The 24,070-nt window shown below is 40.4% G+C and overlaps 2 protein-coding genes across 3 annotated transcripts; both read right to left on the bottom strand.

Moving 5' to 3' along the window:
- Positions 1–3,059: 3,059 nt before the first annotated feature.
- On the bottom strand, positions 3,060–8,185 carry LOC118824266 (cytokine receptor common subunit gamma-like). The gene is made up of 5 exons (XM_036594285.1): positions 7,996–8,185; positions 7,155–7,245; positions 6,900–7,078; positions 5,418–5,557; positions 3,060–3,641 (listed from the first exon to the last, which is right to left on the bottom strand). Exons 1-5 carry the CDS (start codon positions 8,060–8,062, stop codon positions 3,408–3,410), a joined length of 711 nt encoding a protein of 236 aa, XP_036450178.1. The 5' UTR covers positions 8,063–8,185; the 3' UTR covers positions 3,060–3,407.
- A 395-nt stretch (positions 8,186–8,580) lies between these two features.
- Positions 8,581–23,850, bottom strand: si:dkey-18a10.3 (heat shock factor protein). 2 transcript variants are annotated; one of them, XM_036594281.1, is made up of 12 exons: positions 23,550–23,850; positions 20,336–20,444; positions 19,100–19,230; positions 18,538–18,653; positions 17,933–18,008; positions 16,148–16,209; positions 15,927–16,053; positions 14,839–14,993; positions 14,035–14,166; positions 13,604–13,697; positions 12,876–12,972; positions 8,581–10,537 (listed from the first exon to the last, which is right to left on the bottom strand). In XM_036594281.1, exons 1-12 carry the CDS (start codon positions 23,640–23,642, stop codon positions 10,398–10,400), a joined length of 1,332 nt encoding a protein of 443 aa, XP_036450174.1. In that variant the 5' UTR covers positions 23,643–23,850; the 3' UTR covers positions 8,581–10,397. The 2 variants fall into 2 exon arrangements, with proteins under 2 accessions (XP_036450174.1, XP_036450175.1); XM_036594282.1 differs by having other exon boundaries at positions 14,839–14,927; positions 23,550–23,844.
- Positions 23,851–24,070: the final 220 nt, after the last annotated feature.

Genomic DNA, 24,070 nt, shown 5'->3' with positions numbered 1-24,070 from the left:
GACGATAGCTCATCTGCTGCTGCACAGTTTGTGTTGGTCATCCTCTAGTCCTTCATCAGTGGTCACAGGACGCTGCCCACAGGACGCTGTTGGCTGGATATTTTTGGTTGGTGGACTATTCTCAGTCCAGCAGTGACACTGAGGTGTTTAAAAACTCCAGCAGCACTGCTGTGTCTGATCCACTCAAACCAGTGCAACACACACTAACACGTCAGTGTTACTGCAGCACTGAGAATGATCCACCACCCAAATAGTACCTGCTCTGTGAGGGTCCATGGGGGTCCTGACCACTGAAGAACAGGGTAAAAGGGGGCTAACAAAGTATCAGAGAAACAGATGGACTACAGTCTGTAACTGTAGAACTACAGAGTGGAACTATCTGGTCAGTGGAGCTGATTTCCATGGTGAAATGGTTCTCAGGATTGATGGAGAACGAGTTGTAGATGGTTCTATATAGCACCAAAAAGGGTTCTTTTATGGTTACAAGCTTGACATTGTAACAATAGCAGAACCCTTTTTGGTGCTATATAGAACCATCTACAACTCGTTCTCCATCAATCCTGAGAACCACTTTCTGAGCTGCAGCTGCTCGGTCTGAAGAGCTGGGAGGAAAACAAAAACAGAAATGGATGGATTGGCGACCCGTCCAGGGTGTTTCCCGCCTTCCACCCAGTGAGTGCTGGGATAGGCTCCAGCTCCCCCTGCGACTCAGGAAGATAAGCAGTTTACACTGCGTCTTGTCGAGTGAAATGATCGTAATTCTTCCCAATGTATGTAATATTTCTTATTGTGAGATGACTGTGCACTTATTATAAGATTATTTATCATTTTTCTAGACATTTTTTTACTTGTTTTAGGTCTTTGTATTTAGTAAAATTATCTCACTATACTGGCAGATAATTCAGCTGGTTTCAAGCTAATTTCTTAAAACACGCGAAACTATCTAACAATATAATGAGATAATTTTACTTAATAAAATCACTTAAAACAAGTAAAAAATGCTCGAAAATAAGTTAAATAATTTTAAAATTACAACAGTCCAACAAGAGAAATATTGGATAAATTGATTATAATTAAGATAAATTTGCTTGACGAGATACTATTTTTTGTAGTGTAGATAATGTGTGTGTGTGTGTGTGTTTAATGTGCTCTATAGTTTAAACTTGCTGTCATTCATTTGCTCATATACTCGTCTGAACAGCTCATTATTGCGAGCTTTATGTCCGTCCATCCTGCTGACTATTTTCAGGTCTTTTAAAGTTCGAAGCGTAAACAAAACTGAATGTGGTCAACAAGAATATAATTAAGCCAATTTCAATTTTGGACTGATTTCCACGACCAAGTAAGCATCCTTTCACTCACACTGCCACCTTTCAGCTGTTCCTGTGGCCCACTATGTTGCACCTTCTCTCCCTTTAACTCTGTCCTGTCTTACAATTATTTACCCTTCGCCAACCAGCTGCAGTGGTGCACCACTATAAACACCAGGAGGCAGAGAATTCACAATGTGTCATGATCTACGCGGGCCTTTCGCTCCACGCTGATTAAGGCCACTTACACTGGGCCTGCCAATTAAAGGTGCAATTTGTAAGATTTTTTTTTATTTAAAATGAACCTAAATTAACTAAAATAATCAACATAATGTGAAAAAAATCTCATTTCCTCGATGTTATGTCAATTTTGACCATGACAACTGCTGTGCTGTAATAAACTAAAGTGAAGGCCAACTGATAAAAACCGTGTCAGAGAATTATACAGTCGCTACCATGGACAGAGAAGCTTATAAACTATGGAACACTCAGTAAAGAAAATGGACATCATGCATGAGAATAAATTACAGTGGTCCTACAAAAGATTTATATTTCTTGCTGTCCCCCTTGTGAGATTCGTCACTCATCGCTTTTTAGAAATAAGGTCGCTCAGTAAAAAAGGCCTCAAAAGTCAGTAAGTCTAGCGGCTCAGGCAGGAGTGACCACAATAGACTCAGGGGTTGTATAAGCACATAATTCATATTCATAATAAATGTTTTGGGAGTCCAGAGGCTACAGACAAACGCTCATAGCTGTAGTCCAATATCCAGACCCTAAACTCAACCCTGGGCAGCTCCAAACTTCTAGACTTACCAGTCTAGAAAAAACATTGCAAGTCCCTGTTTTTGTTTTTTTCTGTCCTCTGAAAACTCGCAACATTTCTTCTATACTGGTAAGTAAACACCTGTTAATATTCACATTGGCTGTTTAGAGATAGCGATTTAGCGAGGAGTGAAGAGAGATTGTGCATTTCCTTATTTCTTGTGATAGGGTTGGACGCCACAACTTTCTTTTGATATGTTGTATTTGTTTGGTGTGTGTAGTAAGAATTCGACCGGTTGTGTCATTTTACATGTTGCTCTTTAAGGCAAACCAAAACACCAACTTGCCCCTCCCCTGTTGACCTCCCAGTGCCAGCTCACTTCATTCCATTCCTGCAGATGACACCAGCGTACTTTATGTAGATGGTCAGTTGGTCTTGGAAACTATAGGGATTTAGTTTTATTTCCTTTATTTGTTTTATTTTTCTCTTTGTTATGTTTCTACGGTAAGTGTTACTCCTTTTTCTTAAGATCAGCTGACCAGCATTAGTTTATGACAGTCCAAATTGCATTTTACGACCCCATCCAAGAACGGGATTTAGGCCTTCCTGGGACAGAACACAATGTGTACAACACAAAAGTATTAACAACAGGATCCAGGACAGGATGAAAACACTGTCTTTGGCCATTTACAACTGAAACTAGGGCCTCGGGGGTGGACTGGCCACAGTATAAGAATCTGCTTTCAAGCTGCTGTGTTCAGACAGGTTTTAGTAGATGTTCAGTGCACGTCGACAATAAATTCCCATTTTCTGCAAACCTGTTCTCCGGCTCTCTTTCTTAGCAAAAAAAAAGATTACCATCAAAACAGGTCTTGGAATTGCTTTTAAACCAGACTTTGGAACCAGGTTTCACAACCACTCTTTGCAACCGTAGATCATCTCAATCCCTTCAGTATTATATGTTCTTTTGAAAACCTGAAGCCATATTTATAGCAGGTGAACAACAGCTCAAATTTATTAACTCAAACGAGCTTCTGATGAGAAGATCAAATCCAGTGTTGTTTGAACACTTCAGTGGAAGGAAATTGACATGAAATTGAAAAGAAATGGACATGTTCAGTTTCACACCTGCTTGCTTGCTTTTCTATAGTGCTAAATACTAATCAATTCTGAAATTCATGTATGTTTTTCAAATATTCAACTTTTCATTCAAATTGTTATGTTGCCATATGATTTGAAATGATAAGCACTGTGTTAAATTCAAGCAAAATGCAAAACAGAAGCATTTCCACTAGTGATCTCGGACTTTTGGCTCCGACTGTACGATAAAATGTTCAAATGTTCCATGAGTCGTAAATAACTTGGACTAAAAATTGTAGAATGCTGCAAAGATCCGAAAAGTTTGTGTCCTTCATGGAGCCCCAGTACACCGACTCGCTCCAGGCGCTCCAAATCTCCGAATTGCCACAGACGTCAGACATCCGCACCCTCACCTGGAACTCGTACCGGCTCTGAGCGTCCAGGACCTGCAGAGTGAAGGAGTTCCTCTCAGGGCTTTCGCTCTGAAGCTGAGGAGAAACACGAGATAGATGAGTTTGCGTTTGAAGGTTTTCGTTAAAAAATGCATTGTAGACCATTTTCAAGAAGAAAAATTCACGTATTTTTACAGTGAACTTCACACATTCTTGTATTATGAATATTACCACCTTTATTAAAGAAATAAAAATGTGTTTTTCGTTATACATCATTTATTCTTTTCGAAAACACAATATACCTAAAACTGGCACAAATTAATATACAGCATTTTGGATTGAAACTCAAGCATTATGCGCTCTGATCCGTTACCAGAAAACTCCAGTACAGGACTTTGTTCAGCCCCAAAAACACGTAGCATAACATTTATTGAATCTGAAACATCTATGGAACACTGAACACTGCTGTGTTACGCAAGTGTTGCAACTTTGTCAGCTGAGAAGGCCTTCTTGGTGTCCTTTTAGTGTATTCTATAAAAAACTTTACAAAAACATGTACAACCAGCACGTCTCATCTTCGTAACATCTTCAGTTGTTGCGTACACTGAGCTGCAGCGGCCGCATTTCTAGAGAACTTTATTAGACTCTATTGTGTGCACTGCCTGGTCTACATGCACGTCACTGCTGATTGGTTAACACCTTTGACACGCCCATCAAACAAAAGAAAATGTACTTTAAAGCTCACTGTGCACCGTTTCACACGAAACATGGTTTAACCATAGCACATTTTGAGATTTAACATGCCCTCGTTTTAATTAAGCAATGGAACACAGAGGGAGTGTGTTGTCGCGGAATAACATCCCGGCTGTGATTCGGTCGCCGTAGATCATCACAGCCGTGATGTTATTGGTGATAACACACTCCTCGAGTGTTCTATTGCTTTAATACAACAGTTAAATAAATACAGTAATAAATTAATAAACTGGGCCGTGAACGCGGCGTTTAATATGTTTTAATGTTCGCAGTTCCTTCACCAAATTATAGTTCCTTAACGAGCAGCTTGTTGCTACGTCAGAGTAACGAGCTCCGCCCACTCGCTGCTCAGCGGGCAGTTCGTTCTCCAGCTCCTTACACTAAACTCCCAAACCAGTCATCACCACTGAGCTTTTTTGTTTTTTATTGTGTCAGTTTTATGGCTCAGTCTGATTTGGTCAGACTCTGAAGATCAGACTACACGTTTGGCGAATGGTGTTGGGTTCATTTCTGGCTGATTCCAGGTTGTTCAGCTGTTCTTCAGTCTCAGCTGCCGACTGAAAAGCTGCTCAGTGGTGACGACAGTTTGGGAATTTAGTGTTGTCTCATCTTCAGAGTCTGACCAAATCGGCTGTCGGTCAAATGTGATCTTAAAAGTGTCCGTTTTCTGTTTGTGCAAAGTAAGAAGTAAAAACGTTTGAATGGCTTGAGCGTCGAACACATTGCTTAGCAACAGCGCCTCAGCGGAGTGATACAATGTTTGTGAAAAAAACGTGATGTTATGGTGAAATAACATCACGGTTAGAACGCCTCTCAACCAATCAGCTTGCGTGGCCGGAACTAACTGCTGCATAATTGCGTACATCCTAGAAAACAGAAATTTCCTCACTTCATGATTACCGATTGCAGCATGTAAATATTGTTGAAGTTTCTAAACATATCGTTTGTTCTTGCTGTTTATCGATATTTCAGAATTTCTTACATTGTTTTACTGTATTAATTTTAGCTGAATGTTTCGTTGTTGTGATTAAGGCTTTGTCGCCCCCTCTGGTGGAAACAGGAACTGTCCTAGACATACTGAACAATACAGTGTGGCTTTGAATAATAAGCTCAATTTACCTGCCAGTCTTTGTGGTTGATCTTGTACCGAACTTGACTACGTTTACAGGTCAGTTTGGTTTTACTGCTGCTTTTCCAGTAAAGCCAAAGCTCAGGGTCCTTTATCTCCACCTTGAGGTCATACGGAGGATCCAGCTTCACTGATTAGAGAACAGAGAGAATAAACAGAACTTTAAACCCCATCATGAGCTCTTTAACTGGTATAGGTTCACCAAGTCCAATAAATGGCGGCAGAGAGGATAATAAAAATGCGTCTGTGGTTGCCGTACTATTTAATGGAGTAAGTAATGAAGGAACAAATTTACGTGATTTTTCTACTTACACCTAATCGATCAGTCAAGGCATGTTTGGTGTCCAAATTTGACTGCTGTAGTTTAACACTGGAGGCACAAAGCTAAAATTGCTAACAAACACTAGAAACCAATAGTCACCCAAAATATTTTCTGTAAATATCACCAAAGGTTCACTAAAACTACATCCAGGTCTTCACTAAGGAGGCTTGTAGATGTGGTTTATGACACAGTATGGCTCAATGTGCGCTATCAGGTACAGTCTTGTGATTTAAACAATGCACAAAAGCTGCTTAGTTGTCATAAAGGTGGAAATGATTTAGGATTTTACTGTTTTCCATCTGTAAAAATCACATATTAAACAACATTCAGCTTAAGTCATTCGTGATAAACCATTTCTCCTCCTGTTTTGAAACTTGTAACTGAGATTTTTAACACACACAAAAACATTCATATTCATGAGCTCCTGCTGGTGTGGATTTCCTCAGTGTGCAAAATCCCCCTGGTAACTACTCCAGCTGGCTGGCTGCTACCTCTCTCTCCATAGCGGCGCTGATGCTTCAGTGTCAGTAAATGTTTGTTTTATCAGCTGTTCTTCTGTAAAGTCTCTGTTCTAGTGCGGTTCTGCGCTCTTCCTCACAGTAACTGAGATCTTCCTCGTCTCCTCTTCTGTAGAGTCTCTGTTCTAGTGCGGTTCTGCGCTCTTCCTCACAGTAACTGAGATCTTCCTCGTCTCCTCTTCTGTCTTCAGTGTGAGAAATGAGGAACAGTCACTCTTCACTCCAAACTCTTGGGAAACTGGGCGAGTTTTCAGATTTACAGATCTGCTGCAGCTCATTGAAATGGGTAAGCTTTTAGCTGAAGTCACTGGTGTGACCGACTTTATTCTGAGGTAATTGTGAAAAAATAGAATACAAATGGATTAAATTCCATATTTTAGTGGATATTCCATGATGGACAACATGTGGTTTGATGTTCTGTAGCAGCCATTCTGTAAAATGCATTGTTCATTAAAAATGTCTCTGGTGTTTCCTTTATTATGTGGAACACCAGTGAGGTTCAGTAACACCAGTGACTCCTATGGAGAGACAGGAAAGTGGACGTTTCTGTAGAATGACCTGATTTATTCATTGATTGATGTATATATTGGCTGTAGTGTAACTACTGTGAGCTGTTAAGTCTCTGTTCTTACCCATGTCAATGAGGTTACGGCGATGTTCAGCCACTACACTGCCGTTAGCGCTGTACAGCTGAGCGTGCAGGACATCAAATCTGTTCAGCTTCTCTTCGCTGTATGAAACTCTGCAGCCCACGTTGAGATCATTGACCTTTAGGTATGTCGGGCATTCAGCCTCATTACCCACTTCATATCTGAGAGAGAACACAGCCGTGTCTGAATCTGAGCAGAGCTGCAATGGACAGATTAGATCTACAGAATTAAACCGACCTGCTTCTGAAAGTGTAATTCTCCTGAGGAAGCCCGTCTTCATCCCACGTGCAGTTTACATACTCCAGATTAATCACCACACACTTTATATCTGAGGGAAACGGGAGAGACGGGGTTTAAGATGCTGTTTTAGACTTTATTCAGAATCATTCAAACTGAGACTCAGTGTAAATGTTCCAACACTAATCAGTGACTACATATCTAATTATATCTAGGGTTAACTCATTTTAAGTAACTTAATATAGAACTAACACTAACATTATATAATACTAACATTATACTGTCTGATAATACCATACATTTACTAACACTGTATTGTACTACTTGATACCAATGCTATGCAATACTACTAGCTATATGATACAGATATCATATTCTAAGTAATATTAACCTGTATCAATGCTATTCAATACTAATGCTATTCAATACTAATATTAGTTACAAAATACTATAATATATAATATTAATACTGTGTAATTCTAATTCCTGTATTCAGTTCTGAATTTAAAATAAATCTTACATAGCACTTAAATATAAAACAACATATTATATATGTGTATATATATGTGTGTGTGTATATATATATATATATATACACACACACACACACACACACACACACACACACATCAATAAAATATAGAAAATGTTTGTTTGTAAATTTAACAGTATGTAGAATCCTTTAGCTCATTTCAGCAGATTCTTACAAGCTAACCATGTTCTGTAAAACATTAAAACAGCAGATTTGATATTTAAATTACATTACGTTTCTAATCTCAAACAAGTGCAAAGTAAACATGAAAGCGAGAGAAAACAAATCAAAAAAGAAGATGAAGCTCACCCATGTTGAGTTTAGACTCAGATCCAGGACAAGTCCAGAGAAGAACAAGAAAAATCAGTAAAACCATCCTGATGAAAGTCTGGAAGCTGTAAAATTTTATGTTTTTGTCTTTAGAACATCAGCAGCTGAGTGAGTGTGAGTGTCGGAGGTGTAGGCAGAAATAAATATTTGGGTGGGCCTGTGTAAAAGTGGGGGGGCCAACTTATATCAGGGTATAGCATTTTCCAGAAGGTGGTGCTTAACTATTCCAACACTTCTGCCTTATGGTGATTCAAAACAATAGCAATCAACTGGAATAGTGAATTCAAACACTACCAACACTGTAGCACCTTCACTATAAAGCGTGCGTCCACTCCCACATGAAGACGATATAACTAAGATAGCTGAAACGTATAAAGACGAGAAGATACAACCAGGTAAGCTTAAAAATCCAAACCTAACCATCGTAGGTAAGAGCGCTCTGCCATGGCGAGCATGAAAAACGTTTGTTGTTGCGCTCACACTGCTTCTAAAAGAAGTTTAAAAGGAGAAAAGTGACTTTACTAAAGAAATAATATGAAATAATCACTCAGAATACTAAAGAAATTGTTTCAAATCACTTTTATTCTGTTTTTCAGTCCACAACCTGCTTTAAACACCAAAACAAAGTTACAAATCAGAAAATATACACAATAAACAGAAGGACTGTTTCAGATATTATACAGTTTTTACAGTTTAACAGTTGTACGTTATTTCAGGGGAAAATCTTCAACATTTCTCATATTATCTTTACTGTATGTATCTAATCAGCTGAACAAATGCAGTCAGTGGAGGAAAATAAAAAGCTAAAATCCACCTGAAGGCCAAAGTTTAATGCTCCATGTATTTGTACAAAACACAATCAGTGGAGAAAAACAAGCTGAAGTCCATCTGAAGGCCAAAGTTTAATGCTCCAAACATCTGCAGATCCCGTTACACGCACAACCCCCGTTCCAGTAAATATGACTTAAACATGCTTTTCTCACTGAACACTGTCAGTACAGTGTGTAACATGCACACTGCACCACTGTAACGATAATACGTCTAGATTATAGATTCTTGCTTTAAAGGAATATTTCACTCAATAACGCTAACAGTAAATCACTGACAGTACATCAAAACAATCAGTAATTAGCATTATGAAAACAACATGCTAACTAGAGCTATTACTGTTTACATCCACTGTTAGCAACCTTAGCACTTTCCTTTAAAGAGAGCAGCACTTAGCAAATGAGCTAAATAAAGCTATTAAGCATGCATGATTTATACAGCCTGGTATTTATTATTATTTTTATTAATAATGCTGTGTTTTTATAAAAGTGCTTCATAAGTAAAGCATACCAAAAATAAACCTTTACTTTCGCTAATGTATAGATACACATATACATGAATATACATTCAGTTTTAGCTCTCTGGATTAAACCTTGACAGGTGAGTAAAGCTGACAGGTGCTGGATTACATGCACAGTGCTGGGAATTTGAGATATTTGAGAAATATAATCTGGTAAGGATAACAAATATTATCAGTAACAAACTCTTTACTGTAACCTGATTGTGTATCAAATTAGTGTCCTACTCTAATTACAAATGCTTGATTTTTATAATCAGATTAACTAATGCAGTCTGCAAAATCTGGACAGCATAATCCAGATAAAATGATCCAGATTACATAATCCAGGTAACATAATCCAGATAACCTGATCCAGAGAACATAAACCAGATAACAAGATTAAGATTAAGTGACCCTTATTAGTCCCACAATGGGGAAATTTCACCTCCACATTTAACCCATCTGTGCAGTGAAACACCACATACACACTAGTGAACACACACACTAGGGGCAGTGAGCCCACTTGCCCGGAGCGGTGGGCAGCCCTATCCACGGTGCCCAGGGAGCAGTTGGGGGTTAGGTGTCTTGCTCAAGGGCACTTCAGTCACGTACTATTGGCTCAGGGGATCGAACCGGTGACCTTCCGGCCCACGACTGCCCCAATCCAGATAATATGATCCAGATTACATAATCTGGTTGACATAATCCAGATCACATAATCCAGATAACAATACAGAAAATATCCAGATAACATGATCCCAATTACGTAATCCAAATAACATAATCCAGATTACATAATCCGGTGGACATAATCCAGATTCCACGTACCCTGCACTGTACATACCTATCATGCTTGGAATCTCTGCAGTGAACACTCAGGTCTGAATGAAGTTAAGTGCTGACAGTGTTCAGGAGTCTGTAGTGTCTGTGTTAATAACCGTGTGGAGAGGATCGCTGATCTCAGACCTCCAGCATCAGCCTGCAGAGTGTGTGTGTGTGTGTGTGTGTGTGTGTGTGTGTGTGTGTGTGTGTATGTGTGTGTTATTGTGTGGTTTCACACCACGAGTGCGTCTGTGTGTAGAGGGACGGACGCTTCCTCAGCCAGCTGAAGCAGCGAGGGTAAAAACTCAGCTTCCTCCACATCTCCTCCTCCGAAACTCACTTCCTGCAGCTGCTGAGGCCTCACAGCCGCAACTACAGAGAGAGAGAGAGAGAGAGAGAGAGAGAGAGAGAGAGAGAGAGAGAGAGAGAGAGGAAGAGAGAGAGACAGAGAGGAAGAGAGAGAGACACACACAGACAGAGAGAGAGAGAGAGAGAGAGAGAGAGAGAGAGACAGACAGACAGACAAGACAGAGAGAGACAGAGAGAGAGAGAGAGAGAGAGAGAGAGAGAGAGAGACAGACAGACAGACAAGACAGAGAGAGAGAGAGAGAGAGAGAGAGAGAGAGAGAGAGAGACAGAGAGAGAGCGCATGTGTAGGAGTTATTTTAGTAAAGATGAGAGAGAGATGTGTGTGTGAGAGTGTTCATGTGAATGTTCATGTTCACAGTGCTCAGCAGAGTCTGATGCTCTGATAGTGAACAGTCAGAGCTGAAGTGTTTAGGTCAGTGAGGCCTGATTGGAAATGTGCTGCAACGCCTCTGTTTCTGGCACAGCGCTTCGTATCACAGTGAGCAGGTCACATGATTTCAGCAAACCAAGACGTACGTCATTGGAGCTCAGAGTTTCGACCTGTATGCCACCTACTGATCTCCAATCACTCAAAGCATGGACTGGCTGCCTATCTAGAACCCTAAACCTAAAGAACTAGTACATAGCCTTGGTGCACTAATGGGCTCTGATCTCAGTTTTATCAGTCATGACAAAGCAGTTACTAAATCAGCTTTTATTCACCATAAGAACATCATCAAGATCAGTGATGTTCAGACCAAAGCAGACCTGGAGAACCTCATCCACGCCTTTATTTCTAGCAGGATTCATTACAGCAAATTAGGCTTAAAATGGGCAAAAAATAGTGTAGTGCAGGCCCAGATATATTTCATTACAATCCATAAAAAATATTTTAGGAATACATTTGGAATGCATTTATAAAACATCTTGGTAAGGTACAGTTAAAATCTTATTTATTTATGTATGTATTTATGTATGTATTATTTATTCATTCATTTATTTATGTACACTGTTCCTAAATGTCCAGTACAACACTGACACTAATCCAGGGTTTGGCCACATCCGCCTCTTTTACTGCCCTGTTGCTCCACAGCAGAATCTGATTAGTAGGTAAAAATAAAATAATCCTCCTTTACAGTAAAATAAAGCTCTGCTGATCATTCAACACAGTTTAACAATAAATGGTCTTAAACTCTGGAGTTAATGTAGAACTGCTAATTCACCATTTAACCCTGAAGATCAGCACAGACTGCTGGTCACCATAGCAACACAGACAACGATCTTACCTAGCTAGTAGCTAACGCAATGGCAAAGAGGGAGATTTAAGATAACCATCAATAATTTGGAGATGAATGGACTGATTTGTGTTTATAATCACTCCAGCTGATTTCCTGATACGTTTAATCTGCAACAAGAAACTGAAACACTAAGAAGCCGTGTCTATAAATCTATAAGGTGTGGGAGGGGCGTGTCAGCGCCCAAAACAGCTCAAATAAGCCACAAAGTGAGTATAATAATGAACTACCTTGTGCTGCGAGAGCTTTTCTTCAGCAAAAAAGTCACATCATGATGAACGTTAAGCGCAACGTGACCACTGGCCAGTGGAGGAGTTGGGGGTGGACAATCATGCTCAGGCACAGTACACGAAAGTGAGAGTTTGCCCCATAAAGTTAGTGTACTGTGTACTCTGCTACAGTAATACAGAATTCAGTGGAAGTCCTCACAAGCGAATGTGTGTGTATACCTGTGTGTGTGTGTGTGTGTACCTGTGTGTGTGTGTGTGAGTGTGTATACCTGTGTAGGTGTGTGTGTGAGTGTGTGTGTGTACCTGTGTGTGTGTGTGTGAGGGTGTGTGTATACCTGTGTAAGTGTGTGTGTGTGTATACCTGTGTGAGTGTGTGTGTGTACCTGTGTGTGTGTGTGTGTGTGAGTGTGTGTGTGTACCTGTGTGTGTGTGTGTGTGTACCTGTGTGTGTGTGTGTGAGTGTGTATACCTGTGTAGGTGTGTGTGTGAGTGTGTGTGTGTGAGTGTGTGTGTATACCTGTGTAAGTGTGTGTGTGAGTGTGTGTGTGTACCTATGTAAGTGTGTGTGAGTGTGTACCTGTGTGTGTGTGTGTGTGAGTGAGTGTGTATACCTGTGTGTGTGTGTGTGAGTGTGTATACCTGTGTAGGTGTGTGTGTGAGTGTGTGTGTATACCTGTGTAGGTGTGTGTGTGAGTGTGTGTGTATACCTGTGTAAGTGTGTGTGTGAGTGTGTGTGTGTACCTATGTAAGTGTGTGTGTGAGTGTGTACCTGTGTGTGTGTGTGTGTGAGTGAGTGTGTATACCTGTGTGTGTGTGTGTGTGAGTGAGTGTGTATACCTGTGTAAGTGTGTGTGAGAGTGTTCGCTCCCCTCTTTGCGTCTCGTTTCCTCTTCAGCGTGAGAGCTTCCGAGCTGCAGCTGGTCGGTCTGAAGAGCTGAGAGGAAAATAAAAACAGAGAAAGTCTTCAGTTCAGGCCATAAATAGCAAAACTCGGTCAAAACCAAGAAAAAAATGCACCTCTGCAACAATGCTAATGTTCCCCTATGGGATTTCCAGTACTATGTTAGCACTGATCTAATGCTGGTGCACATGAACGTTTTTTGGGCAATTCAGGTTAAACACGGACATGTGAATCTCGTAAAAGTCACTCCAGATGTTTTATATGAATCTTGTAACTGACATTATCAGATATCTTGTGTGTATCAGTGTTACAGAGACTCCTTCAGTAAAGAGTTCTGACACAGACAAATAACCAGAACCTGCTTAAGCTCGTATTCACAGTCAGTGACATATCTAGAACCTCCAATAGTACTAGAAAGGTGCATTCTGGTTCCACCACATTGTAAATCAGATCATGGTTTGCTTCCAAATTATGTTGGTGGTTAATCTAGTCCAGCTCCTGAAGTCCTAACCAACGGGAGAGCAGCTCGGCTGTATCTACCCAGATACCAGAGAGAAAACATTCCTGATTGGACAATGTTCTGTTGCAGGACTTCAACCTTTGTGTTTGGTTAGGATCTGACTGAATGAGCATGTTTTGGTGTAAATGGTGATTTCTGACTGACCTCAGAGAGGATGTCCAGGCTGGGGGGCAGCGAAGATTCCTGAATGGCAGCCAGACTCGAATCAATCAGAGATAATGGATCCGCCAACTCACTCCTGAACCAACACCAACACCGAGACAGAGAGAGAGAGAGAGAGAGAGAGAGAGAGAGAGAGAGAGAGAGGGGAGTTATAAAAGAATATAATAAATAATATTATTCATATTGTATTCTAAATAATTCTATTATTTTAATGTAATACAAATAACTTATTTTAACATTTAACATATTTTAACACACATTACATTCAATCTCCTAAACATCATAAACAAATTATTATTTAAACATTACACATTAATTAAAATTACAAATTATTCAGCATCTACTATAAATTAGCCCATTAATCAGGTATTTAAACAGGTTAAAGAGTCAGGGTCAGTAGGTGGCATCCTCACCTCTCTGGAAGCTGCTCTTCTGTCTCTGGAGCTGCAGGATCATCCAGCAGAGACAGAACCAGATCTACAGAGGAGAGGGCTGGGGAGAGAGGAGCGGACGAACAGCAGGGGGCGCTCTCTGCTGCTGGGCCACTTTTAAAACAATAAATAATTAAATAAGTAACAGAAGCAAGAAACGATGTAATCAATCCTGTAATTACACTAAAATAATACAATATATTTCAGATGAGGTGTAATCTCAGGTGTAATCTCTGGTGAGGTACAATCACATATAGAGTTCTATATCAAACTGACGTGTAAAGTGCAATCATAATCAGATGTAATTTCAGATGTAATATGAGATGAAATGTAATCTCAGATAAAGTATAAACTCATGCTATATCAAGTGAGGTGAAATCTCAGATTAAGACGTAATTTCAGGTGAGGTGTAGTCTTAGATGTAATCTCAATTGACGTATAATCCCAGGTGAGGTGTAGTCTCAGATTAGGTGTAATCACACACTGTAAAAAATGATGTCAATGTTTTCACTTAAAAAGTAAGTTCACTAAACTTCAAACAGTAAGTTAACAGAACGTAAAACACAAATCACTGTTCTGGTTTCTCACTATTAGAAGATCAATGAACTCAACATTTTAAGGCAACCAGTTTACTGACTTCTTTAAGTTAAAGCCGAATCGTTTTTTACAGTGCAGAAGTAATATGAGACGTGATATAATCTCAGGTAAAGTGGCATCTCAGATGAGGTCTAACATTAGGTGTAATCTTAAGTGAGGTTTAAACTCAGGTGTGTAATCCTGTCTCACCTGTCCTGCTCAGTTAGGGGCTCCAGCAGGTGTGTGATGTCAGAGACGATCATGCCGTTGGAATAAACGTCAGCAGACAGCGACTCCAGCTGCCGTAACAAACCCAGACTGAGGTTAACAATCTCTAAACGCCGAGACGACACAAATCGAGTAGCCTACGTGATGCAGAATTAAAGCCAGAGGTACCACACAGAGTTACGAGACGCTAGAATGCTGAGACGAGACGTCACACTGCGCTCTGGAGACACAGAAACGGCATGTAAGGTGAATCTAATAATCAGATAAAGCTAAAGCGTAAGGAGTCCTTTAATCAGTCAGTCCTGAATTCATCTGAGCTCACCGCTTTAAAGGGACAGTCCAGCATTTCTCAGCTTAATCTGTATGAACAGAAGCCCACAGACTCCAAACACTGTGATAACAGAAGTCAACAGGCAGGTGCTCAGCAGACGGATATTAGGTTGAAAAACTCTAGAATGTTCCTCTAAGCAGGTCTGAGTGAAAGCATCTGCCCAATGGAAAATCATCAAAGGGAAACATCACCAATTTTTCAAAATTCCTGAATAATTAAATGGTTAAAATGTAAACAGAGTCATTCAGAGTGGTTTGGAGAAACTTACCGAGTCAGAATTGTTCACAGTGGTGGTGATAGGAACCAGACGTCCACCTCTAAAAGCTCCCTCACAGAAAGTTACTACATGAAATGTTGTTATGTCGATAAAATAGCCTTACAATCCATTCATGGTGGAGGGATACATGTTGTCCCCAAAGAAAACTTATTAGTTCAGATTTTCCACTATTTTCCATCATCAACATTCCATATAAACTCAGAAGACTCGTGTAGGTTCACTGGTGGTTCTGGATAGTAAATAAAATGTCTATATCTGTGTTGTAGTCATGGCGACCCCTGGTTCCTATCACCACCACTGTAAAGACATCTGAACCACTTCAGACCAAACCACACTGAATCACTCTGATTATATCTCACACACTGAATTATGGGGGAATTTTGAGAAATGGGTGGAGTTCCCCTTTTAAAGGGGGATATAATGTGTGTGAATGTGAATGGAGAGTGCTGTACAGGGTCTTACAGGTATTTCCTCCAGAGAGGGAGCACCCTGAACTGAGGTTGAGCTCAGGTTTGAATCCACAGTCGAATCGGATGATCTGCTGTACTTTGGAGCTGAGTGGGTCACCTCAGAGCTGTCAATCATCGGACTAATGATGTAATCAAAAAATACAATCGTGTTAGAAACCAAACCTGCTGAAGAATCGAAAACATCAGCACTGATCTCCAAATTTCAGCACTTACAGTTTCCTCTTCAGGCCTTTAATCCCATTCGACTGGACCGTGTTGATGATGAACTGCATTATCTGTGTGTGGAGAGATGGGAACATTTAAACTAAACCGGCGGTCAGTAACATGCGGCTCTTTTACTGTCCTGTTGCTCCACAGCTGAATCAGATTTGTAGGTAAAAATAAAATAATCCTCCTTTACAGTAAAATAAAGCTCTGCTGATCGTTCAACACAGTTTAACAATAAATGGTCTTAAACTCTGGAGTTAATGTAGAACTGCTAATTCACCCTTTAACCCTGAAGATCAGCACAGACTGCTGGTCACCATAGCAACACGGACAACAGTCTCACCTTGCTAGTAGCTAACGAAACGGCAAAGAGAGAGATTTAATACGAACATCGATAATTTGGAGATGAATGGACTTATTAGTGTTTATAATCACTCCAGCTGGTTTCCTGATATGTTTAATCTGCAGTGAGAAACTGAAACACTGAAAAGCTGTGAAGCTGAAGTCAGTTTCCCCAGCTTCTTATTTGAATTCTCCCGTTCCACCTTAAATGGTGCACAATTTACATTCCATTTAAGATGAAATGAGAAATTGAAGCTGGCGAATAAGAAGCGACTTCAGCCTCATAAAAAATCAAACGTTGAGAGACATTTTGTAAGAAACTGTTCTACTTTTGTGGAAAAGTTTCCTGCTGGAGATGCTGGAAAAGCAGCTGTAGCTGAGCTAAAGCTTAAAGCAGAGCAGAGTAAGTCTGTGTTTTTGTTCATGTTTTTATTCTATATTAGCACATCAGCACACACTGAGACACGTTTACAGCCAAGATGGTAAAAAGGACATAGACTGTTGCAGCTCTAAAGGTGGTTTGATTGTGTAAAAGACAATTCAGAATTTTTGATCCTGATCTCTGTCTGCTGTATCAGCATCATACGGTTTATTATCACAGACAGAAACTTCAACACGTTTCACTGAACTTAGAAAAGAACAGAAAACTCACTGACTCTAAACTCACTATAGTAGAAGTCAGTGGGCAGATGCTGAGATCGTCAGATAATGTTTGTGTAAAGACACTTTAATTAGTTCTTCTGTTAACCTCTTTAAGGCCAGGGTCCAGCAGAGGGCCCAACGATTTATTACACACTTCTATAATCTAAGAATAGCTCAGCCAGTTTGCCCTGAGCTCCCTGTAGTTACTGAATAATAAGCATTAGTGTACAACTAGAAAGAGAAAGTTCTAGATCATGGGGACCTTCCAGGCCAAAGTGCTGCAGAGATCAGCGTTTACCCGTCTAACACTCTGAATTCAGTTCACGAAGGTCTCGCTGAGTAGCTGAGGTGTGTTTAAAGAGGCAGTGAGCTGAAGTCCGCAGAGTTTTAACCCACGAGGACTGGAGTCTGACACCTGTGGTCTAAATGGACCAAAGGCAGAATGAACCAGCATCTCCTCTCTGCAGAACGTCTCTGCTTTGTGGAAAAGACAAGTTTCTGATGCTGTTTTGATGCCTGTGTGTTTATCGTCTCTTCATAAACTAGACTCACTTCATCACGTATAATGAAAGATAAAAAATAAAACGCTTCTGGAAAAGCGAAAGGGGAACAGAGAGTTTCTCCTCATGCAGGATCTGAAACTGTACAAGCTCTTTCACTCTCAGCTGGGTTCTCAGCTGACTGTGGAGATGCAGCTCCACACGAGACGAAGCACAAAGCAGACAGGCTGAGTAGGGCTGAGTTTCTGTAATAGGGCCTCTGGATAAAAACAGTGCAGCGGTCCTTTAACGCTGAGCTGTAACTGACCTTGCGGATGATTTTGTGCTGCTCCTGGTGTTTCTGCTGGAGGGAGTTCACTTCTCGCCATAAACTCTCGTTATCCCTGAGAAAAGAGTGAGAAGAACGTCTTTAAGCACAAAAAATGATGTAAACTTTCCTCATTAATAAACATTTATTTCACATGAATTGAATATATTACATAAACACAAGCACCAGTGCGGTTTATTCAGGCTGCTTTAGGTAGTAATGGTGTGAAATTAGGAAGTAAATTCAGTGTCACTTCATTCATTTTAATATGATAAGGAATACTTTTTTTTTTAAATCTGTTGTTTATTAATTCATTTTTAGTTCCAGGCATGCAGGCTGGCATTTCTCAAACTCTTAATTGATGTAAATATTTCAGCACTGGGGGCGGAGCTGTTTATTACCTTTCATTTTTCAGCAGTTCTTCATAACAAAATTTTCATTATCATCATTTGTATTTTGTATGTTATTTTAAACATGAAGGTGATCTGTGATCAGTCTGATATATAGTATATACATACACACTTTACACATAATATTATATAGTATAGTGTATAGTGTAGTATGTAGTATGATGTGACACTGGAGCAGTTTAGATATAAGCTCACCTGCACAGAGCCATCAGCTTAAAGTCAAACGAGTCCTGCCAGCCTCGGATGTGACTGATCTCGACCAGAACCTGCGAGATCTGCCCGCTGTCGTCCAGTCCACGGCTTACTGACACCTACAACACACATATTCACACTTTATTCATACATTTATTCAGAAACATGCCTGTTTTTATCAGTGCAGCAGAGGCAAGAGTGAAAAGAGACAAAATATATTGCAAAAAAAAAGCATATCTCCATTGCATGGCTAACTCATCAGGTGCACTTTTAAGACATTTTTAGGTGCAGACGTGATCATGTGCTGCTGCTCTTCAACTCTTCACAATCCAAGCGAATTCCTCACCGCACAAAATCATGAATTAATTCAGTTTAAAGGAATAATAATTATTGCCTCATACTAAAAACAGCAGTGATGCTGCAGGTGCAACACTGTGATTCGCTGATTATTCCGGAGTCGTCACTTCACTGTGATGTCATTTACAGAGCATCTATTTTTTTCTGACTGACGTTTTACAGACGGTTTTACTGTTTGTGCTGAACGAAGCGTCTCTGAGCTCTTCACCTTCCTGCGGATGAGGCTGAGCAGGTGTGGCTGATCTCTACAGAAATGTTCGTGCTGAAACTCCACAAAGTCGCCCCGGCTGTCGTCCTTCAGCAGGCCTGAGTCCACCGGCACCACCTTGTGGAAGCCGTCTGCAAGTGCGAGAGAACAATGACAGTCTGCTACACAGTGCTTCTGAAAGCTCTAAAATATGTTTATATGTAACCTAATAATAACAATAATAATAATAATAATGGTAATAATAACAATAGTAAAGATGGTCTTTAGTAAAGACAGTGGTTCTATATAGAACCACTGAGCACTCCAAGAACCATTTGCATGCTAAATGGTTCTTTGCATGATGAAACAGTTCTTTAGATTGGTGGAGAATGTGTTGTATATGGTTCTATATAGCACCAAAAAGGGTTCTGCTTTAGTTATGATGTCAAGCTTGCAACAATAGAATAACGCTTTTTGGTGCTATATAGAACCATATACACCACGTTCTCCATCAATCTGAAGAACCATTTCACCATGCTGAGAACCATTTAGGCATGCAAATGATTTTTTGATTGTTTATGGTTCCATATAGAACCACTGTCTTTAGTAAAGAACCCTTTCTTAAGACTGTAGACAAGCAGTAATAATAGTAATAATAATAATAATAGTAATAAGAGCACATTATTAACTGTGCTGAGCACTTCTTCACATTTTAATGCAGGATTACTGTTTAGCTACTGAATTTAACACATTGGGGAAAAAATAAAACATAAAATATGGCCTGTGTAAAAAATATGGCACATATTACACCGTATATTTATTTAGTTTAGTATGTTAAACTCAAGCAAATATATGCTAAAAACAAAGCAATCAAACAGAAATTATATGCCAAAATGTGCATATTTGATTCTGTTTTCTGTGAAGGATGTGAAAATCAATATCTCCATTTTTATTGTTCAGTTTTTCCGACATAATGTGAAAATGCCTGTCGCCCTTAACATTGTGTGTAAATTTCATGATGAATGGACCAACATAACTGTAAAAATTCTGGTTCCATTGACTTACATTAAAAGTAAACTGTGTTTTTTCTCCTGTGAAGTTACCAATTTGGAGATATGACAGCAGTGATATATTTATTTGTGATTGGTGGATAAAGATCCACCAATGGTGCCTGATATTTATTTTATTACATACAAAGTGCAGGTCTTTAAGGTATATGATAACATCTGCAGCAGGAAGCTCAGGGTGGATACTCACACATGTTGAGCTGGCGTATGAAGCTGGTCATGTTGCTGTGTTTGTAGTAAAGCGGCAGGAGCTCTTTACTGAAGCGCTGCTCATCCAGCACCAGGAAACTGCAGCCATCCTGAAAAACAACACACACACACCTTTCATGCTCTTTTGTTCATTTGTTTGTTGTGTTGTTTGTTTCATCTGTAATTCAACAGCAGCAAAAGAAAAATCAGCAACAACTGACACAAAAAAGCAATAATGACTGAAGAGGAGAGATTCTGACGTGTGTTCTGTTTGTTGTGAGTGTGATTTGAGTGGTTCAGCTACACTTATCAGATTACATACATATCACTCTATATGAACAATGAACAGAGTGCAATAATGTAAATTTATTAATCAAAGGGAGTAACTAGAATATGATTTAATTTACTAATCTAAGCAGCAGCTGGGCCTAAAACAATTAATCTGAATTCAAAACTGCAGTAAAGCTAGTCTCGCCTGGAACCGAGCCAGCGCATCTGACTCACTGAACGGAACTGCAACTGACATCACTGACTTCCAGAGTAGAAGCTCAGCTTTAAAATATCTTTACAGAGAAAACCAGCTTCTGCAGAATGACCGGCACCTTTTTTTTAAAACCACTGAGGCGCTGTGCACTTCCTCTGTGCTCATCAGCTCACTCAGCCTCTCTTACAGAGCCTGAACCTCCATCTGAGGAGCACTGATGAAGTCTGTGTACTAAAAAACGTCATAATCTCATTTATACATAATAAATTTCCACCCTCTGTTTATCTCTCACATTTAAACAGGTCGTTTCCGTTGCTGCGCCTTTAAGATATATGTAAATGATATATGTAAATCAGCTCTGTTCTGATTGTGTTTCTTACAAAAAGAAGTCTGGCCTGAAACACTCATTATAACCTCAGTGTAGACTGGATGGGCAGAGCTAAACTGCTGTAGGCCGAAAGGGTGGGGCTTCACTGCTGTAGGCCGAATGGGTGGGGCTAAACTGCTGTAGGGCGAATGGGTGGGGCTAAACTGCTGTAGGCCGAATGGGTGGGGCTTCACTGCTGTAGGCCGAATGGGTGGGGCTTCACTGCTGTAGGCCGAATGGGTGGGGACTAAACTGCTGTAGGCCAAATGGTGGGGCTAAACTGCTGTAGCTGAATGGGTGGGGCCAAACTGCTGTAGGCCGAATGGGTGGGGCCAAACTGCTGTAGGCCGAATGGTGGGGCTAAACTGCTGTAGCCCGAATGGGTGGGGCCAAACTGCTGTAGGCCGAATGGTGGGGCCAAACTGCTGTAGGCCGAATGGGTGGGGTTAAACTGCTGTAGCCCGAATGGGTGGGGCTAAACTGCTGTAGGCCGAATGGTGGGGCTAAACTGCTGTAGCCCAAATGGGTGGGGCTAAACTGCTGTAGCCCGAATGGGTGGGGCTAAACTGCTGTAGGCCGAATGGTGGGGCTAAACTGCTGTAGGCCGAATGGTGGGGCTAAACTGCTGTAGCCCAAATGGGTGGGGCTAAACTGCTGTAGCTGAATGGTGGAGCTAAACTGCTGTAGGCCGAATGGGTGGGGCTAAACTGCTGTAGACTGAATGGTGGGGCTAAACTGCTGTAGACTGAATGGTGGGGCTAAACTGCTGTAGACTGAATGGTGGGGCTAAACTGCTGTAGCTGAATGGTGGGGCTAAACTGCTGTAGCTGAATGGTGGAGCTAAACTGCTGTAGCTGAATGGTGGGGCTAAACTGCTGTAGCTGAATGGTGGGGCTAAACTGCTGTAGCTGAATGGTGGAGCTAAACTGCTGTAGCTGAATGGTGGAGCTAAACTGCTGTAGCCCTTTCTTTACCTGTCACTTGACCTCATTTTATACCTCGCTTTATTCTTTCTGTTCCTGTTTCTGCCTTTTGTTGTATTTTTGCTTTTATTACTTAATTTTACTCTTTAATTGTAAAGCACTTTGAGCTGCTTTGTGTATGAAAAGTGCTCTATAAATAAAAATATTATTATCGAGCCATCTCTAAATAAACATTATAAATCGTATCTCACATCATGTTTACATTTATCTGAGTTATAATAAGAATGTGGCTTAAAATATCATTATTTAGGCTGCGCCAAGTTTTGCAGGAGGACACGACGGTCACGTCTGACAGCTTTTCTAAAAATAAAAATGCAAACGTGCTCATATAAAGTTCATCCGAACTCTGCTGACCTGCTGTCATAATATCACCCAGGATTATTATTGAATATCAGTCTGGATCAATACAGTTTACAAAAACAGTTCATTCCTCTCTTTGTTCCTTAGATTAAACAGGCTGTTTACTGTTACTTTGAACACTGATTATATATATATATATATGTGTGTGTGTGTGTGAGTGTGTGTGTGTGTGTGTGTGTGTATAAATGAGCTCTGTCCTGATTGGCTGCCCCTGTATTATATGTTAATTAGACTGTTTTATATCATTCTTTGTCAATATAGGCTTATTATTCTATATTTCCATTCATAATTCGGAATTATTCTCTATTATTCTGCATTTTTATACATCACTGATTATTTTACATCTTTCCAGTTTATTATATGTGATTCAGGATGATCATATATAATTCAAGATATTTAATTTATCATTTTTGTATTATTTTTTCCAGATTCTAGATTCGTGCTGCCCTCTTCCGGGCCATGAATGTGTTACAGAACATGCAAATTCACCGGCGCGCTGCAGCCACTCAGAGGGCGCGCTATTTATATCCCTCTCTGTGATTGGTCAAGAAGGGATCCAATCACAGGGCGCCTCTGCCAGCGTGTGTACAGTCCACGTGGAGCTGTGTGTGTTTGAATGTGGGTCATGCTGAGTTTGAGTTACTGACATTATAACCAGATATTTTTAATATTTAACTAATAAAACCGAGATTAAAACAGAGAAACGTCTGAAACAGACATTTATTCAAATGTAGTCGGTGTTTCAGTGAATAGACAATGTATTTTAGTGCAGTGTTACATAAAACTCCGCTTGTTAGCAGAGCTATTAGATCATTATTATTGTGGTTGGACAGAGCTTTTAGGGTGAATGTGTGTTAATAATGATCTAAGCTCAAATACAACTGTTAATTAACCCTCATTCCGCTTTAAACACCCCCCTCTCCCACGGGCAGCTCACAAACACAGCCTAATAAACCGTTATTTCCATTCTAAGCGATTAAATAAACAGCTAATCGTCTAAACTGACTCTGAGTGGACTCACCTCGCTCCAGCTGACCAGGTCATTCGTGCAGTAATCATCAACAAGTGTCCAGAGTTTGCTGAGAAAAGCTGGAACTGGGTGGTTCTGCTTCATCTCCACTTCAGAGGATGTTCCAGAGGGAGATTTCTGCTGCTGCCCTTCTGTAACTGGGTCAGTGTGTTTTGCTCTGGTCAGTCTGCGCAGGTGAAATTAGCTGCTCCAGCTTGAGCACATACACGTGATTATATCCACGCCCCCTTTTCTTTATCCACCAATCACAGGGCGCCTCGCTGTGTGGTTATATGTAAGACATGAGTTGTCTTTTTGCCCCCACGCTTGTCCCGACCGATCACGCCCTCCTGCGCCCATTGTGCCGCGTTTCTACCCAGCGCAGGAGGCGGAGACAAACACACCATCAGCCAATCCCAGAGCAGAATATTGACATTACTAGCCAATGCCAGCCAAGGGGGCGGGGTTACTGACCAATAACAGCGCAGGAGACAATCACACTAGCCAATACTTGCATAGGAGGCTCGTCACTA

This window comes from Colossoma macropomum, unplaced genomic scaffold, assembly GCF_904425465.1.
Source record: "Colossoma macropomum unplaced genomic scaffold, Colossoma_macropomum, whole genome shotgun sequence".
NCBI classification, from domain to species: Eukaryota; Metazoa; Chordata; class Actinopteri; order Characiformes; family Serrasalmidae; genus Colossoma; species Colossoma macropomum.
Note: the sequence above shows the minus strand (reverse complement) of the source record. Positions and strands in the feature narration are given on the sequence as shown.

Coding starts and splice junctions, on each gene's coding strand:
- LOC118824266 (XM_036594285.1), bottom strand. CDS start 8,062: ATGGTTTTACTGATTTTTCTTGTTCTTCTCTGGACTTGTCCTGGATCT. Junction 5,558..6,899: donor CCGTAACCTCATTGACATGG/GTAAGAACAGAG, acceptor TTCTCTAATCAG/TGAAGCTGGATCCTCCGTAT. Junction 3,642..5,417: donor TCAACCACAAAGACTGGCAG/GTAAATTGAGCT, acceptor GTTTCTCCTCAG/CTTCAGAGCGAAAGCCCTGA.
- si:dkey-18a10.3 (XM_036594281.1), bottom strand. CDS start 23,642: ATGAAGCAGAACCACCCAGTTCCAGCTTTTCTCAGCAAACTCTGGACA. Junction 18,654..19,099: donor TCAGCCTCATCCGCAGGAAG/GTGAAGAGCTCA, acceptor TGTGTGTTGTAG/GTGTCAGTAAGCCGTGGACT. Junction 13,698..14,034: donor GAAGAGCAGCTTCCAGAGAG/GTGAGGATGCCA, acceptor GTGTTGGTTCAG/GAGTGAGTTGGCGGATCCAT.